At 45.4% G+C, this 18986-nt stretch overlaps 1 protein-coding gene across 2 annotated transcripts in view; it reads right to left on the bottom strand.

Annotated features, from left to right (window-relative positions):
- Positions 1-18986, bottom strand: part of PAX5 (paired box 5) — a 193838-nt gene that overhangs the window by 163420 nt on the left and 11432 nt on the right. For both annotated transcript variants that reach the window (XM_027039454.2, XM_015079494.3), the window contains exons 2-4: positions 16041-16206; positions 10457-10654; positions 2762-2826 (exon numbers count right to left, since the gene is read on the bottom strand). In XM_027039454.2, coding sequence (XP_026895255.1) covers positions 2762-2826; positions 10457-10654; positions 16041-16206 — 429 coding nt within the window. The remainder of the gene's footprint in view (positions 1-2761; positions 2827-10456; positions 10655-16040; positions 16207-18986) is intronic.

Raw genomic sequence — 18986 nt, 5'->3', positions numbered from 1 at the left:
AACTTACTCTGTGCCAGGCATCATTGAGGCATTATTTTATTTAATTCTAAGAACAATCTTGTGAGGGAGGTGATGTTGTTATCTCATTGGAAAGGTAAGGGAACCCAGGCTTCAGGAAAGGTAAGCGACTTGCCCAAGGCCACAGAATCCAGAAACTGAAGTCTGAACCCTTACAGTAATCTGCCCCTCGTTAAGTAATAATGAAGAACAATAATACGCTTCACATTAATGCCTTGCTTTTCATTTGACGGTTGCAACAATGTCAAGTGCTGTTATTTATACTCCTGGGTCAAAGGAGGAAACTGAAGGCGCCATAAGGTGAAGTGATTCGCTAAATGTCATCTAGCCAATAAGCAGTAGCACCAGCACTTGGCCTCAGGTCTACTGACTTAAAGTCTTGATTTCCCCTGCCCAGAAACGTGGGCTGAGCTCAGTGACTTATTGTGACTAAGGCCAGGTCTCTACATTCCTAAGGATAAGAACAGGGGAGGGGAGGGGAGGGGAGGTTTTGCGCAAGTTTCACTTTAACTCCTAACCCCAGAGTCCAGGGGAAAAGAGCAGCCAAGTCGTCAGGGTCCTCTCAAGCTGTACAGCTGAATTTCCATTTCTGGGCTGTGGGAATTCTCTCTTGGTTCATTAAAACCTACAAACCAATCTCTGACACATTTCCTTGGGCTATAACTAGCTGGAGGCAGGTGGAGCTGCCTTTGACTCTAAAGTGTAGGAAATTACTAGAAATGGTGGTGTTGCGTGAGAAGCTGTTTGTTGCTTTCCTTGGAGCATATCCAGCTCTTGCTCCTACAGACCTAGAGGGAACAGTGCCTTTCTTCTTATATCTGAGTTAGATTTTAGATCTTCCTTAGGAGACACAGAAGTAGAAATCGTTAACTTCTCTTTTCCTTCACCAGAAGAAGCTCCTCAAAATAGATTTATGCAAATCTCACAACCTTTTCTGTATTAAGGTGCAAAGAACAGAGGAAGAAAGAAGATCACACGTCATTTGGTACTTTAAAAACCAACAACCACATATAACCAAGGCTCGCCATGTTGCTGACAGAGCCAGTGATAGTTCTGATTATCTTGTGATTGCGCCAGACTCCAAAGACCCAGGTTCCAATTCTGGCTCCGTCACTTATGAGCAATGTGACCTTGGGCTAGTTAGTTAATCTCTCTAACTTCCATTTCCTCACTCCTCAATAAGTCTGTAAACGATAAAGGCCTGTACGCATACAAGGTACATTTTTTTTAATAAAACTTTCTGAGACAAAGCATTCTGCTGACCTACAAGTAGAATTATTCCTCTAACCCAATTGCAAGAATATTATCGGGTATTCTTAGTCTCATATTCATTGCTCCGTCATCCGAAATAGTTAAAGCTACAAGGGAAATCTCAGCCACAAACATTTCCCCAGGAGCCCTCCTCAACCCTCTTCACACCAGCTCAACAGAGCTGGTAACAGTTCCCTTCCTTTGGCTCACACAGCATCCTGTATTTCCTTCTTGAGCCTTATCTCAGTGTTTTGCAAACTTCTCTTCGTTACATTCCCCTATTAGACCGAGAAGCCCATGAGAATGGAGATTCTGTCCTGCCTCCTTTATAACACTAGTCTCCATGCAAAGCAAGGGCATAGCAAACACTTTTTGAATGGATTCCTAAATAATTATTTTATGGAAGGGAGGAACTCTCTCTTACCTTTATTCACAGAGGCAACCATGGTGGATCAGAAACCTCAGGGAGCACCTAGTTTGTGTACGTCAGTCCACAAATGGGGAAACTGAGACTCGGAGAAGTAAAGGGACGTACTCACTGGATGAGTTAATGGCAGAGCTGGAACTATAAGCCTGCCTCTGCCCATCCCCCATCACTGCGGGGGGGGGGGGGCGGTTCTTCAGTTAAAGAGGGAGTGACAAAGGTGGGGAAACATTACACAGTCTGAGGCATTATTGAGTGACATTGACCGGGACTGTCAGAGGCTTACTGAACTGAATGGTCAGCACTTTCTTATAGTAGAATAACTTTCCCCCCAGAGGTGTTCCTTTTATCCCAAGTGGAGAAATAATATGTCTTAAATAGACACATGTCATTTTCATCTCACAGTCTTTTCGGGGAAAGGACAGGCAAGCAAAACTTCTGAACTCTTTATTAGTTGGAAATAGGACCCCCACCCTTATAAGTCATGCTCACTCAGACTATCTCCCATGAGTATCAAAAGCCCCACTGGCAGTCCTCGACAGTTCATGGAGTACATGAGATTGAAGTGAGCGAGAGAGAGAGAGAGAGAGAGAGAGAGAGAGAGAAAGTTTGGGAAGTTTTGCCACATCTTCACTCAAGACTGCAAGTGCACAAAGAATTGTAGAAGGGCTGGTTGATAGAAGAAAAAAACACATTCAAAACTACTTACTGACTAATGATGCAGAAAATGTTATGAATAAGTATCCCTTTCTTGATTTATTACTTTAATTATCTGACATTCTATAGACCCCCATTAGTGGATTTTTTTTTTTTTTGGCTTAGATTTCAATTTTCTGTCTCATGGTGAAAGCTATTTATCATAATAATCAGTAAAATTCAAAACCTTTTAGCAGTATTTATAAAATTCATTTACCAGGTTCAGCCCTTGGAGAATGACAAAGAAGGCGCATTAGTACGTGTGCCGAAGTGTTTTATGCAGAATTATCTGTCCATAAGAATGATTAAAAAGTTCTTTAGAATATTTGGAGCCCATTAGATTTTTAAATTTTTTTAAAAAGTTCTTCTTACCTATGCTGTGACTGGAAGCTGGGACCGGCTGGTTCGGGGGTTGCTGTACTTTAGTCCGGATGATCCTGTGGACAGTTGGGGGAAAAATTAATGGCTATTTACCACCACGGAGAAGGGATCTCAACCAGCTATGCACGGAAAAGGCCTGGCAAGCTGGGGCAGACGAGGAGGGAGGTTATGACCCCAGATTGGGAGTGTAGGGGGTTAGCAGCGCTATGGACTAGTCCCAATTCAGCCCCTAACTCCCTGGGTGTCTTTGGGTAACTTGTTCCCACCCCTCTCTGGGCTTCAAGTACCTCTTGTGTAGAAAAAGGATGACACATTAATGTTACAAACAGACATCTTTTTCTCTGGAGCAGCTCCAGATCCATAAGGAACTCCCTGAGGGACGCTAATAGGGACTTTCTTCCCTTTCCTGGACCTCTGCCCCCCCCTCGGTGGAATGAAGGGACTGAACCAGGTGACCTCTCTGTTCCCTGGGGGCCCACGTGCTCTGGTTTCTCTGCCGGAGAGAGCCACAGGAGAGAGCCACCTCCCCACCCATTAAAAATTACCAAGGAAGCAGATGCATGTTGCTCTGAAATTAGAAAGGGTTAAAGTGCTGCCGGGACAGGCTTGGCTTTGCTAAGAGGAAGACTCCAAAGCTGCCTTGTACAAAGCCACGTGGTTAGGCTCCAACAAGGCCAGGAGCCGGGGGTGTGCTGGCCTGTCTTTCCAGAGACCTTGCCCTAGTTCTAATATGATGAACTTGATTGTGACCCTGGGCAAGTCCATTCTGTTGCCGGCCTCAATACAATGAGGAAGTTGGAACAGACCACTCTAATTAAATCCTTTTTGGGGGGAAAAAAATCTTCAAACAAAGCCCACTGTATGAAAGGGATAATAGTGGTACTGCTTTTCCTTTGCCCCGGCAGCTCTGATGTTCTTCTGTAGGACCTTGGGCTCTGAGAAGCTTAGCTTATAAATTTCTGTCTAGAAGAGCACACTCATATGGGTCTCCTCCGTGAGACCCCAAGCCCTGTGTGTCATAGCGCAACCAACCAGGGCTGGGCCCAAAGTCCCTGTGGGATCTGCACGAAAGCTCCTTCCCTGAGAAGGGAAGCTTCTCCCTTCTCATTAGGGAGAAGGGTGGGTGGTAACAGAATGTTCAGCTTCTTTGGAGACGTTCTACTCCAGCCTCCAAGGATCACCTTTTAAAAGAACAGTTATTAGGGTTTTTCTTAATTATAAAAGTACTTTGTGCTCATTGTAGACTATTAGGACGAGAAATACAAAGAAGGTATCTAAAATCACATTTCGATGTACCTCCTTTATGCTAACATTCCTACGCATATTAGGAAATACACATTTCCTTTAACAAAATCAAGATTAAAACGCATCCATGGTTTTGTATCTGGCTCTCTTCACTCAGTGTTAGGTGAGAGGCTTTTTCACATTCCAGACCGTTATTTCTGGAAGTTCAAGTTTCAAGCTGCACTGAGTCTCCAGCTTGTACAAATGGAGAGGAGTAAGGATACCCTCATTGGGTTGTGCCCTCAGAGATCTCACAGCTCAGTGGCGGGCACCGAGGCCCCTCAGCATGCCCAGCTGAGAGCCTGAACGGACATTTCTGTTCACACCACAGCCCAACCACAGGTCCCCTGGAGTCCAGGCCCCTGGAGCCCCCAGGGCCTTTTGCCTTTTTCTTATGAGTCAGCTTAAGTGTTGCTTCAAATGCATTCAGGGTTGGTTTGTTTCCTCCAATATTCAAAATTCTTATTTTAACTAAACAAACATGGAGCATATTGACAAGGACCTGGGAGTGAGATAGTCTTTTGGACCACCTGGAATTAAGTTAGAATCTGATCTAATTTCTGTATTTGTGTGTATGTCACCTTTTCCAAGGATACATGTGTGTTTGTCTACAGAGATATAGCTAATGTGAATATCTGGCTATACAGATATAAATACAGTTTACCTATATTATGGGTTATGTACATATAAATGTATGGTAAAATATATGAGAACTATTTCTCATATTTATTTCCTATAAAGTCCTAGCTTTGCAGAGTATTGCCTGGCCATTAAGTTTGTACCTAGGCAGAGCAAAGAAAATTATGTTTTCCTTATTTTTCTTTTAAAATATTTATAAGCCACTTGGTAAAACATTATTAATTGTTACAAATCATTAAGAGGCCACTGCAGCATACTGATTAAAACCACAGGCTCCAGAATCAGACCACTAGAGTCTGAAGCCCAGTTTTCCAATTTGCCAGCTGCATGACCTTGAGTAAATTAACTCCTCTGTGCATCAGTTTCTTCATCTGCAAAATGGGACCAAGAATCATTCCTACATCATAGGGTTATGATGAGAATGAAACTAATCAATTACTTAGAATAGCAGCTGTTGCACAGTAAGTTTGCTATAAATGTTAGCTGTTATCTTCAGTAGTATCTTCAGAAAGATTAAAGACCAGCTTCAATCTCAAAAGGTTCATATTTTCCACAAATGCCTTAAAAACACATGAGATCCCCTTGGGAACTAGGGAGGGAAAAGTAGCCATCCCCACACCCTATTTTAAGGCTATAGAGGAGCTGTCCTTTTTAGGCGAGACCAGAATTGTAGGGAACCCTCCAAAGCTGTCCCCAGGGATAGAGATTTTGCCCATCTGCTTGCAGCAGCTGCCAAAAAAAAAAAAAAAAAAAGGAACAAAGAGCATTATCTTCCACTGAGAAGAAATGGTAGTGGGAAGGACAAGACTAATTGAATCATAGCAATTCTAAAAAAAATTTTAAATTAACAAGCAATCGTCAAGACGTGTCACAGTAAGAGTCATACTCCGGACCTCTTCTAAACCAGAGTCAGTCTGGCTACCTGGCAGTTAACACTAAAGGGTTTTGCCTTTACTTCGCTGAGCATGAGCATGATCCTGGGTGCCATGTGAGCATCCTAGATGGTCCAGCAGAGAAGGGAATTCAACAATCCACCAATTCCTGCAAATGAGGACACCAAAGCCCAGAGTGCTGAAGTGACTTGCCCAGGGTCACACAGCAGGTCAGCCCAGACTCCCAGCTCCCATGCTCGAGCAATTTCCTTTGCACCACATTCAAAAGAAGTGGCCCCTCTGCTAAATATTTCCTATAGGAGACATAAAGTCTATTTGGATTCCAAATCCATTTAGAAACTGAGGGACTAAACTTCAAGGGCTTCAGGTATTACAGGCATTTGTAAGGATCCTATTTCAACATCACCCTCACTTCTTTGAAAGGCTAGGTCTTCTCACACACATATTCCTCCATCCCCGCCCCCCATTACACAATTACATTGAAGGAGAAAATCATGGTGCCTTTAAAAAGGAAATAGGAAGACAGGGCTGAAGATATACCCACATCTACTGCACTGGTCAAACTGCCATTGGTGCAGTAAGAATCTTGGGTCATCAACTGTGCTAAGAATCCCAAACCAAGGGTCCAACTGGGCCATGTTGGGAGGGGGCCCACAGGTGACACCCAGGCCAGCAACTGATGTGGAGAAGAAAGAAGGGAATGGGTAAACACTCTCAGAAGTCTTGCTGCCCAAGTTCAGATTAAGAGTAGACTTTACAAACTGTCATCCCCAGGCCACATCAATTCCTGAGTGAGTTTTGTTTGGCCTGCACAGTCATTTGTTTTATTTGAATTAGTTGCCAATAATTGTAGGGTGGGAGCTTTTACATAAATACACGGATTTGTAGCTTCCCTTGAAAAATCCAAACACCTAGCAATCCTGATCCCACGTTCCCACATGACAACAACCAACTGTTGCTAAGTGGAACCGTCCTTCTAACTGGGAGTGCCACTCACAGTCCCCACCACTTGGCCCCTGATTTAGAGATCCGGGACTGGATTGGAAGGAAGGCTCCATTACCGGCTTCCGTCAGCTCTTGGACAGTCACCTCCCACTGACACTCGGGCTGGATTCTAAGAATCCTTGGTGCAGGTCGTGCAGCACCCCCAGCCCTTTTTTGTCCTTAGGAAGCCACATAAACATGATGGCTCGTGTCCCAGCAAATCTCCCACATGCTAAGCAAAACAGGTTCGATGTCGCTGAATTCCGTGTCAGTCACGGGTTCCCAGGCTGCTCTCCCAGAAGACAGGAGAAAGGCATACACTGGTAGGGGTGGATAGTGGAGACGACACTGCTGCCACCGGAATAGCTACAAATCCAGCCACCATTCCCTCCTTAGCTGTGTGAAGTAGGGGAAGAGTGAGAAGTTGCCCCCGGGAAGGCAAGAGCTGGGAGAGGAATCTGTGGACGCTCTTACATCATGATCGTGACGTTTGCGAGAAAGTTACTTGGAGACTGCACCCGTTTGAACGCAGCTTTGGAGAGCAGCTTTGCCTTCATATGGAAAATAAAACTGCACGCAGGGATGGCTCAGGCTTTCGTGGACGGGGCAGGGGGAGGCGGGTGGCGGTGGGAGGGAGGCACCAACAGTGTCCTTGTTCATCTGCATTGCTGGCTTGGTTGGCTAAAGACACAAAGAGCTCTGAGTGAAGTGCCACAGTGTGCCCCCAGAGAAGAGCCCCCAGCAGGGTGCCCAGGAGAGGGCTGTGGGCCACAGAGGGAGCTGCAGACAGGCAGCAAAGCGCAAAGGCTGCGAGGTGCGTGGACATGGTAGGAATGACCGTTTTACTTCTCCTTGCCTCTTTGCTCTTGGATCCTCAGTTCTGTCACGGGTAGAGTCCTACAGGGCAATGGTGGAAAGAGACAGGCCCTCCTCTTACTAACATCAGGGGTCCCGGACTCTACTCCCATCTCTACCTCAAAATCATCATTCCTCTACACCTCTCTTCTGGGCCTCAGTTTCTATACCTGCCAAAGAACAGAGTTAAGCCTCGAGGGCTACAGGAGACGACAGACCTGAAAACACCTCAGAGGCACAGCCACCGCTGTGGACACACAGGAGCCCCTGAGGCTAGCCACGGCCCCAGCAACCAGCAAGCAGCCGCCCAGCGCAACTCCAAGCACAAAGCACCAGCTGGTCCACGGCTTCCCTAGACACTCGTGTAAGTCCCGCCTCACGGCCTCCACCGCTCCGTCGGGCCACTGTGCTCTTTTCACTTCGTATCTTCTTTTCAAGTAACTTACGTTTTGACTTAGACTTACTTTATGAGGCAATACGAGTTCTTTACGGTAAATGGGAGGGATAGTTCATAAAGTTCACACTCACTGGCTTGGTGTTCCACTTATATTTTTCTAAAATACATTAAAGCAAATTCATCATAAATAGATGACCGTTTTCATCCTTGTATTACAGAAGATATAAGCTGGAGCCCTGCAAATGAGTTATGCTCATCCTGTAAGGCATTTTTTTTTTCACTGAAATTCATTGCCACCATTTAATAATATGGAGATTTGGAGGGCACCTGGGTGGCTCAGTCGGTAGAGCGTCCGACTCTTGATTTCGGGTCAGGTCACGATCTCCTGGTTATGAGACTGAGCCCCGTGTCGGGCTCCGAGCTGACAGCGCAGACTCTGCTTGGGATTCTCTCTCTCTCCCTCACTCTCTGCCCCTCCCCTGCTGGTGGACTCGCACGCTCGCGGGCGCATACACACTCTCCCTCCAAATAAATAAATAAACTTAAAAAAAAATCCTGGAGGCATTCGCCTGGAGCTGAGAAGCACCTACCCCTTCAGTAACTCTTGTGCTGTCTGGTTTCCCACAGACCCCACCTTTCCCTATCACCTCATACCTAGCCTTCCTCACTTGTTACATTACTGCCTGCCAACAGCAGGCATTAGGAGCTTGGGACCCCCACGGGCAAGCCAGGGTTATCTTTCAAACCACCAATTACACGTACACCCTACACTGGGAAATCTGCGGGCCCCCAAAGCCTGACCACGGGTTTGGTGGAGGTTCCTCTGAAGAGAAGGCTTCCGTTCCCTGATTGCTATAGGCATTGTATGCCTTACTCCACACGAGAGCTCTTGGAGACATGGGAAAAAGTCATGTTGCTCTGTGTGACGGTAATCCTGCAATGTGCCAGAAGTAGGGGACTCCCAAAGCACACTGGAGCCCCCATAACCCAGAAGAACAGAAGTTATCCCCCCCCACCCCAAACCCACCACAACCGTTGCTATCTCCTCAGCTAATTCAGGTTGACCAGAATTCTCATGCATGCCTGAATGCCATCCTACGCAAGGAGGCCCTCTAGAACGGAGACTATGAGACAGTGTACCTGGTGGCCCTCTCTGTGCTCTGTACCTCACATGATGTCAGGACCAAGATAAAGACTTGCTGAGAGAAAGGAAACAGGCTCATGGCTTATGAAATAGCAGGTCTCAAAACATCAAGAGATGAACTCACACAGTGATTCTGTGCATTCGAGTCATCACAGAAGGAACAACCATCAAGCCCAGAAGGGATCTCAGGGACATTCTAGTCTGACCACCTCTTTCTGCCGGGGGGTGAGGGGTCTGCTATGCCTGGACAGGCTCTGCACGGACAAGGGTAGTGTGTGACCTTAGAGAAATGGGAACCATTCAAGTTTTCAGTCAGCTGGTTCTCTTTTCTTTGTGGAGTTTAGAGAACAATCATTTCTGTTCACCTCACAACTTCATCCTTGACTTCTATAGGTTTAACGGATTTGAGACTTTGCCGTTTACAATAGAAAACTGTCTTTTAAAAAAAATTTTTTTTAATGTTTATTTATTTTTGAGAGAGAGAGACAGACAGAGCATGAGCCAGGGAAGGGCAGAGAGAGGGAGACACAGAATCCAAAGCGGGCTCCAGGCTCCAAGCTGTCAACACAGAGCCCGACACGGGGCTCCAACTCCCAGAACATGAGATCATGACCTGAGCCAAAGTCGGGGGCCTGCCCAGCTGAGCCACCCAGGTGCCCCTATAATAGAATACTTTCTTTCAGAAATTTTTTGAAGCTCTGAATGCTCCATTAGATATATCCTGGATCACACTTCAGAGAAGGTGCCGCTGTGGCTCCCAGGAAGATCCCATGCCTGGTACTCATGGTATTTCTCTGGTTCTTTCTCTCCATGGGTGACATTGAGGGAAACTGGGGAGAGGGCAGCTCCCTAACTCCACAGCATCTTGGTGTCCTGGACGTCACTCTTGGAGATCACTGACCTACATCAGGACCACCAAGGTTCTGAGCTCTTAAAGAGAGGAAGAGCTTTGTCAGGGTGACACTTGGAGTTTGTGGCAGAACTGGGACAAAGAACCAAATCTCTCAACTTCAAGTCCAGGCTCTGTTTTCCACATTCAACAGCTCAACCTCTGCCCAAACTGGAGGCAGGGATTTTCTTCCTTGGAAGCTCTGATTTATATCAGCCAGTGCGGAGACCCTGAGCACGGGCTTACAAAGAAGTGACATTTGTCAAGGCCTGATCAGAACAGTTTGCTGCTAAGTGTCCCACACACAGAGGTGGCGGTAAAGGGAGAGTGACAGAAATCACTCTGGGCTCAGAAGACTCTCAAGCAGCCTGGGTACTGACATGGCCTTCCCTCCTTGAGCCTAGGACCCCTGCCTACTTTGGAAAGATAAGAAGGGCAACAGAGAGATCAATCTAGCCCCATTAGCACCCCTCCTGTCCAATAACCCCTAAGGGGCCTGGATGAATGGAGAGACCAGACTTTTAGGAAAGGCACTCACAGAGCCTCCAGGATGCCCCACTCCCCCCCGATCCCTAGCCCCCCACAGGCACCAGCCCCTCACCTGTTGATGGAACTGACGCTGGGCACCGTGTCATTGTCACACACCCGTTCCGCCAGCAGCCGGTCCCTGATCTCCCAGGCAAACATGGTGGGATTTTGGCGTTTATACTCAGCAATTTTTTCCACCACTTTGGGCGTGGCGACCTTTGGTTTGGATCCTCCAATTACACCAGGCTTGATGCTCCCCGTCTCATAATACCTAGGACCCAAGCAGAAAGGAGCTTAGCCATGAGGAACCAGCAAAATGGATGTTTGCAACAAAATAGCTACTCTGTCCAGAAAACATCCAGATCTGTGCTGTCCAATTCAGCAGCCCTAGCCTAGCCATATGGGGCTTTGGAACATCTGAAACATGGCTCATTTGAATTAAGGTGTACCGTAAGCATAAAACACACACAAGATTGTCAAAATTTAGTATAGAAACAAGAAGGTAAAATATCTCATTAATAATTTTTATACTGGTTATATGCTAACGTGATCACATTTTTCATATACTGGGTTAAATAAAATATATAAAATCAATTATACCTGTTTATTTTTCCTTCTTTAATATGCTACCAGAAAATTTTAAATTTCAAACGTGGCTCGTGTTATATTTCTATTGGACAGTGCTGGTCCAGACGCTATGCATTAATTAGTTAATTAACTATCACATTTATCTATCATTTTACAGTTTACAGAAAACTTTGAAGTCAGCTTTCCCATTTGATCCCCACCACAGTTCTAAAGCACATACATATTTTGAATGAATAAATGAATGAATAAGTGAATGAACAGGTCCCCATCTACAGGTATAAAACAGAGATCCATGAAGGTTAAAAGGCTTGCCCAGGGTCACACAAGGCCCATTGGCCAAATCAGGACAGTGGCCTGGCCCCCGAGCTAAAATTTCCCCCAGAAAGTTGGCTTGTACCTTTAATTTACCAGTACTCACATCCCCTAGCAGATTCCATCTGCATTCTGTGACACTATCCCTTAAGTGCAACTTTTTTTTTGCCATAAGATTACAACGATAGCCCTAGCCTAAAATGAAAGGAAATGTTGGATTCCAGAGTTAAATGGAAATATGTGTTATATACAAGTCAAAACCCAAGCAATCAAAAAAATAAATAAATAAAAACCAACCACAAGTCACCGCAGCTCTTCCAGAGACCTCCCCTGAGGTAAATCGCTGTTTCTAAGGACATTTCCATGCTATCAGCTCTTCCTCGTTAACACAAATAGGATGTCAGGGTTTTACAGTAAAACCGAGACCAGGGAGAAGAGTGCCGTGAAAGATCATTTCAAGGGAAAAAAATTACTTGATTCCTTTTCTGAATCTGAGCCTTCACTGGATGTCTCTCAATATTTACAGAGGAATTCTTGACTTCCGCTTGCAAAAGAGATTATCTTGTAGTTGAGATTTTTTTTTTTTTTTTAGCTAAGGAGACATTTTAGAACTGACTGGTAATTTTTTTTTTTTTAGGTAAACTCTATGCCCAATGTGGTCTGGAACTCACGACCCCAAGATCTAGAGTCACATGCTCTACCAGCTGAGCCAGCCATGCACCCCAATGACTGGTAAATTTTCAACCTAAAGAGTTTATAATAGGTAAGGCAAAGAGACGATTCTCCCATGGGATGGGTGGGAAGTGTTACCCAAGACCCAATGACTAGTCACATTTAAAGAGATGCTGAAGGGTGCCTGGGTGGCTTAGTCAGTTAAGCATTCGACTTCAACTCGGGTCTTGATCTCTTGGTTCAAGAGTTCAAGCCCCACGTCTGGCTCTGTGCTGACAGTTCAGAGCCTGGAGCCTGCTTCAGATTCTGTGTCTTACTCTCTCTGTCTCTGAAAAATAAATAAACACTTAAAATAAATAAATAAAGAGATGCTGAAAGTCTCAGCCTGGGGAAATCTAGTTAGGGCCAACCTAATGGACATTCTAGAAACAGATGAAATAATTTGAGAGCAATGATATGGACATGGAAATTCTGTTTTTCATTGAGAAAAGTGAGTCATGTTTAAATTTGGACAATAAGGCAAAATGCAAACTATTCCCCCCTTCTGTAATGACTGAAAAATTATTAGTCACAGTCTTTAAGAAACATCCAAGAAAACACTATTTTGTCAGAAGTTTAGAAAGGCAGCTAAATCAAGGCACACAGCAATCTCTGCAGCTTCCAATTATCCTTCCAATTTTACAATAAAAAGTCATTTGTTACTATCAACACAATAACTCATTATCCAGCACAGGGCTCTAAAATTTACAGAGTTCTGCCTCAAATTATCTGGATCTCCACGTCAATCCTAAGGGGCCAGCGGGGTTTTACGGAGGGGAAACTGATGATTAGAACAAGTGCCTTGGCCAACTCCCTTTTGGAAGCCAGAGGCGGTCCCAGCTTTCGAGTCTGACTCTGGCCTCTTCCCACTAGAGCAAACTTCTGCTTTGATTGTGAAAATTAAAATGATAATGGGGATGATGACAATTGTAGGAAGCTCTACTGTTTACCAAGCATTTCACAGACCTCTTTTCACTCACTCACTCACTCACTCACTCCTCTCTGGGCACCTGTTAGGACAGGCACTGGCTTGGGGCAGCAGTTACAGACGCAAGGACAACCCTGGGCTAAGTACTCCAATTGTAATCACTCGAATGGGACTGCACTGTTCCTGCCGCAGCTGAGAGAGCAGCGGGGGTGGCAGGATCTGGGGCTCTCCACCCAGCCCACCTGAGCAGTGCCAACCATAGCAGGCTGTGGTGTTCACACGAAGAGGTCTCTGTCTGCCTTTTGACTGACACATCAGCCTGGCCCTTAGAAGGCAGTCCTGGAACCCCAGGGGAAACCCCGATTGGCAACTGTATAAAGTGAGGAATCAGACGGAAAAACTGCCCTTTCATCTCAGCAAAACAGCCATGCCACCTTTTGGCTTACACACGACAGACAAACAGCAGCCACCAACACAGTGTAGTTCCGTGCAAAGAACATTCATTTGGGAGTGAGGAGGTGGGCGTGTTAGTCAGTGGCTCTGTGTGACCCTGGCCAAATCACTTAGTGTCTCTGGGCCTCCAAGTGACCCCATTTGTATAATAAGGGGAGGATGTTTACCCTGCCTGCCTCCCAGGACACGGGCAGAAATGCAGAATGGTTGAGAAAAAGCTTTGCAAAACATAAAAAGCACGTGTTGCGGATTAAAATCCTCTGAGTGTTTCTTACTGTGTAACATACCACCCAATTCCAAACGGGCTGAACCTCCCAGCCAGGCTCCAGTGAAAGAAGACAAGAGCCAGGCTTTCTGGGTGGATTTAAATGGGCCTCACATGCCACTAGGCTGTGCCTCTCCAGCCCCTCCTGAGCCTCGAGCTCTGTGGACTGAATGCCCACACTCCTGGCAAATCGCCACCTTCCCAAGATGACGAGGGTCTCTGCCTGCCTTGTCATGAACCCTCTGAAAACCACGGCCACCACACACAACACACTCTCTATAATCTGTCGCTCCGAGCGCACCCACCAAATTCTTCGGTAACCGAAAAAATAAAATAAAATAAGTGGATGGAACAGCCCAGTTCAGAAATTCCCAGTTACACTGTTTTAGGGCTGAACTTGTTTCTTAAGAGGCAGTTCTAATTAGAGTGACATTTTGTCCACTGTGGTTCTTAGTTATGAAAATAATGAGCTATGAAATTCCAATTTATTGTTGACAACTTAAACGGCCAGGCACCAGAGCGGCGCATAACTTCCGAGTGCCACTCTACCTAGTGACAAATCTATTCTGGGCCTCCGGAGGCTGCCGGCTCTGCCTGGGAAGGTCCTTGTCCCCTTTGGTCTCCAGGGGAGATTTAGAGGGCTTCGGGGCACCAGAACATGAGGACCTGGCATCTGGACGTCCCCTCTAAGAAGGGCTCGGCATCTCGTCCTAAGAAGATTTCAGATAGCTAGCAAAATGTCGGCTCAGCAAAGATGTCTCAGCAAACACAAAGGAAGGGCCTTCTTTTTTCTCTCTCTCAATGCAATGAAGAGGCTTCCCAAGAAGATAGCGAAGATCCGCTTGGCTCTTGAAGCCTGACACTGGGATAATCTCAAATATTTCCTTCCTCTCTCTTTTTCTCTTTCCTTCTTTCTTGTCTTCATTTCTCTATTTCTCTCTCTTTCTCTCTCTTTTAAATGAATGATTCTCTTTTCTCTTCATCTCCCTCTCCTGTATTTTTCTTCTTTTATCCTCACTTTCGTCCTCCTGCCTCAAACCACCGTCTAACAAGAACACCGTGCTAATGTCCAGCCTTCCTCCTTGAACTCTGGCTGGGGCTCATTCGCTGCTGAGCGTTAAACAGGAGTGGAGCCCAGAGCCTCCCTGGCTGAGGCGACCCGAGGTAGGTAAGGGATAAGGAATTAACACAAGGATCAAGGTCCCCAAAGGGGACGCCAGACCCCTGGCCTTGAAACCTCTTCCTTTGGCCTCCAGCAAGGCTCCCCAAGGTTAGAAACTGTTATTCCTTCCATCTAAAAGAATTTCTTAAATTCCAGCAGATGAAAGGGAGAGAGCAAGAAAAAGTCACAATATCACTGACACACTGCAAAATATTTATTTTCTCTTCAGGCATCTGTTCTCAAATCATAATGCAAGCTACAGGACCAAGGTTATTTCCTGACCCAGGGAGAACAATCCTGAGAGAGCTCTAAACAACTAAACCTGAGAACACCCGTGGCTGCCAGAGCAGACTTCGAACAACTTCACGTGCCCCGAAACAAGCCTGTGGCTTTGGCTTTGCAGTATGGTAAGGTGCCAATGGTCTAAGAATCCTTGAGGCCTTTTCCCAGTCCGAGTACTGACTAGCTGGATAGACCTGGCTCAGGCACTTGGCCTCTGTAGATTTGTTTCCTTCTCAAAACAAGCTTCCCTGGACCATACTGAAGCTCTCCTGAGAAAACACACAGGAGTGCTCGAAGGCTGGGCTCTACAGCCCTCTGGGAGAATTGGCATTATTCGTATTTTGCTTGCTGCAAATCGACGGGTCAAGTGGCAACTTTCAAATGTCAGATTTGAGAGTTAGCGTTTGAGTTTTTTTCCCTCTCTAATATACGCTTAGGATGCCTGTCACTACAAAGGAAACAAAATGTGTAGAAGGAAAATACTACAGCCCAACATAATAAGGCTGGTGATAACCAAAAACTGAAAATGACAGCTGACTTTTAAAAATGGAATGTGCTTTTTGAAGACATTAAAATGAAACACTGAACTCTAATAACGTGATTTTATAACTTGTGGGTTTTCCACCCAGCCCTGCTTAGGCCCCAGACTCACCTAACATGTGTAGGGGAAATTCCCAAGAACCTCTTATTCTTGGGTTCTTTGGAATAATTCACCAGGCTTTCAAAAAACATGTCATTCCTGATTGAGTCACCTCATTCCACATGTCACTTGAAACAGGGGTTTCCCAGGACTACTTTGAATTGAATGGCTTGAGCTTTGCAAACTCTTAAGTATTATGCATGTGGGTGAAGTGCCACCGTGATTTTCAATGACACCCGCACGTTGGACAGCTACTGGGTCATGTTTTAGGTCGTTATTTGAAAAATCAAGGGAAGCCTGCAGCTTCTGCCTTTACCTGCCAAGAATTTTGCTGACACAACCATGGCTGACTCGAAGCTGCCTTGAGATGTCGCAGGGCCTGACACCTTGATGAGCAAGTTCCACTATCCTTTGGCGGACTACATCCGGGAGTGGCCGTCCATTCACAAAAACCCCCCCAAGCTGATTCACTCCTCCATGTCCTGAAACAGATCAAAAACAAAAGCAGAGAGAAAGGGTGGTTAGAACCAGTCACATAAGAGAAGAAGCGTGTTGTAAGCGCCCACAGCCCCTCTGATCAGAAATGGCCGCAGGCTGGAGATCTTGAGCCTGGAGTCTGATCGTGCAGGCTTCATGAGCCCCTCAGATTGCTTTTTAAAATTAACCTTTGCCTTTGTCCATCTTCAGCCAGTCGGGCTATTGATAACAAGCATCCCCATCCTTCAATTTTTGTTGTAATTTGCCTTGTAATTTTTTGTTAACAATGGACTATGTGAAAGACCCCAATCTATACTAGAGACCTAACTTATTACATGCATGATGCTGAGGTCTAAGAAAGATCCTGGGGAGAAAATGTTTTAGAATACATCAAATTTAAAGAGATTTTTAAAAATATAACTATTTTCCTTTTAGCAAATATCTGTAAAAGTGAAAAGGACTACTCCAATAAACCTAGATCTCAGGGGGGAAAATGGGTTTTGGGTTTTTTTAATCAGCAATCTGATTCAAAGGCTAAAGATTTTTTTTGTTAATTTAAATAGTGTCTGCAGAGTACTGAAACAAAACCCAACCACTGCCTTGATAAAAATCTTTTCTTTAACAAGATGGGGTGCATCGCTCAGTAAAGGCAAAAAATAAACAAACAAAAAAGGTGAGGTTGACATGCAGACTGTACCCTCTCAGAGCACACAAAAGAAATGGGTCAGAGGATCACATTCCACTCTACCACATCAGGATTTGTTATAAAAGAGTTTCCTTGGAATTGCTGAAGTGTTTTGCAAATGACAAGTAGCTTTAAGTTGGTTTAGGGGAAATAAAGAAGCTGGAGAAGGCTTCCAAGTCCCAGGTTTTACAAGGGCTCTGAGATGGATTTTAAGTAAAAGGAGTCCAGGAAAGTGTCTCCTCCACCCAATAAGCTCCCTTCTCTTACACCAAAGTCCATCTGGAGGGAAACAGGAATCCAAGTAAATGAATAGCAAAACCAATAAACACAGAGTGATCCAGTATAGCACCACTGTATATAACATCCAGTATGTAACATCATTGACCTTGTGGCTGTTAATCAGCCACTAACTGACATCACTAAGGACAGCCAAAAGCCAAAAGCCAAGTCCAAGCATTTATCAATGCTGCTGGCAGCTCAGAGGCCAATGATGGGGAAATCTCTATCTAAACTGGGACTTGCCTGAGACTAGACTGTACCAGGGAAGCTAGGGCATCTCAGATGTCACACATGCACACACACACACACACACACACACTCTCTCTCTCTCTCTCTCTCTCTCTCTGTCTCTCTCTCTGCCTCCAGCTCTAAAACATAAAATAGCCACCTCATTTCAGCAATCCCCCACCAAGCACTCAATTACTATCTAAGTTCATGAACAACATCTGAAATAAAAGGGTGGGGGGACACTCATAACACAACCTATTTCCTAAAAACTGCCAAAGCTATTCACTGAAGTTTCCCATGAGGGTCCTAATTGAATATTTCCCAAATTTCCAAGCTCAGACTGATTTCAAGGAAAAACATAATTTTATAGGTAATGACAGTACCTAATTCTAATTCTTAGCTGAATTTCTCTCTCATTTTTGAAACGAGCTTTCATTGGTTTTGATTGTTCTAAAACACCCCAAACATCAGAAAAAGGAAAATCATCCCCAACAGGATTTTGCAGTTAGAAAGAAAACTGCGTAGTTCACCCAAAACAGAAAGACTGCGGCCACCCCTGGTTGAGGGCCTTAAGAAGGCTTTGTTCTGGGGTTGGGAGCATCTAATAAAAAAGGATTGTACAGATCTTTAAAGAACAGGCTGGCCTGAAGAAGAAAGTAAATTCAAAATTGGTACAAGCCCATCTAAGAGGACAAGAAGGAAGCCAAAAGCATCCAGCACTTTTGAGATAACCTATAGCCCAGGCATTTTGACCCATTTGCAATCGCTTGTTCCCTATACCACTGGCAATGTAAAATTTCTGCCAAAAACAGAGTGGCAACCTTCAAGAGGACTTAACTTCCAAGAGCAGTCCTGCAGGACATTTGTGAGCTTCAGGGGCCGTTTGCACCAGGGAAAACCCCCCAGGGTCGGGCACTCTAGGTGGCAGCAAGGCCCCAAACTCTCTACTTTTGACCACAAAGACAAGGCTACCAATGTTCTTCCAGAGTCCGATCCAATAACCACAGCTGACCTCAGACTCAGGATGACCTTGGAGCCCCCAATCTCCCTCAACTTTCTGGGAAGACTCCCAAACTCACTTAGGTGAGCCCTTTCTGCCTAAGTCACAGTCCTATCCAACAGAGAGCATTTCAAGGGTGGTGGGGAGGTAATTTACCTGCTCAGAGAAGACAGTGTCTCCCATTTACCCTGAGATTAGAAAGAAGTAAAACCAGAGGCCTGAAAGAGGGAGGCAGGATGGGGAAAGAAGAGAGGAAAAGGGAGGGGAAGGTTGCAATGCATAGGAACTAAATGACACAGACAGCAAGGACAGAGAGCCCAGAAGGGAAGCCTCAGGTTAGAAAGGCAGAGGAAGAGAAAAAGGAATGGATCAGCTAGTTCAGGCAAGGAAAAGAAAGGTGAGTGTGGTGTACATGGGAGGCAAGAAGACCAGAAGAGAAAATGGAGGAAGCCCAGTAAAGGGGTATCTGGAAGACAGGGGACTTCTTTGGAGAAGAATCTTTGTTTTCTGGGACCCCGGCTCTGGCCCTGCATCTCCTCAGAGGACCCAAGTCCCAGCCCCTACTTCCTATGGACCTCAGCTGGGTGAGGGTT

This window comes from Acinonyx jubatus, chromosome D4, assembly GCF_027475565.1.
Source record: "Acinonyx jubatus isolate Ajub_Pintada_27869175 chromosome D4, VMU_Ajub_asm_v1.0, whole genome shotgun sequence".
Taxonomy (NCBI): Eukaryota; Metazoa; Chordata; class Mammalia; order Carnivora; family Felidae; genus Acinonyx; species Acinonyx jubatus.
Note: the sequence above shows the minus strand (reverse complement) of the source record. Positions and strands in the feature narration are given on the sequence as shown.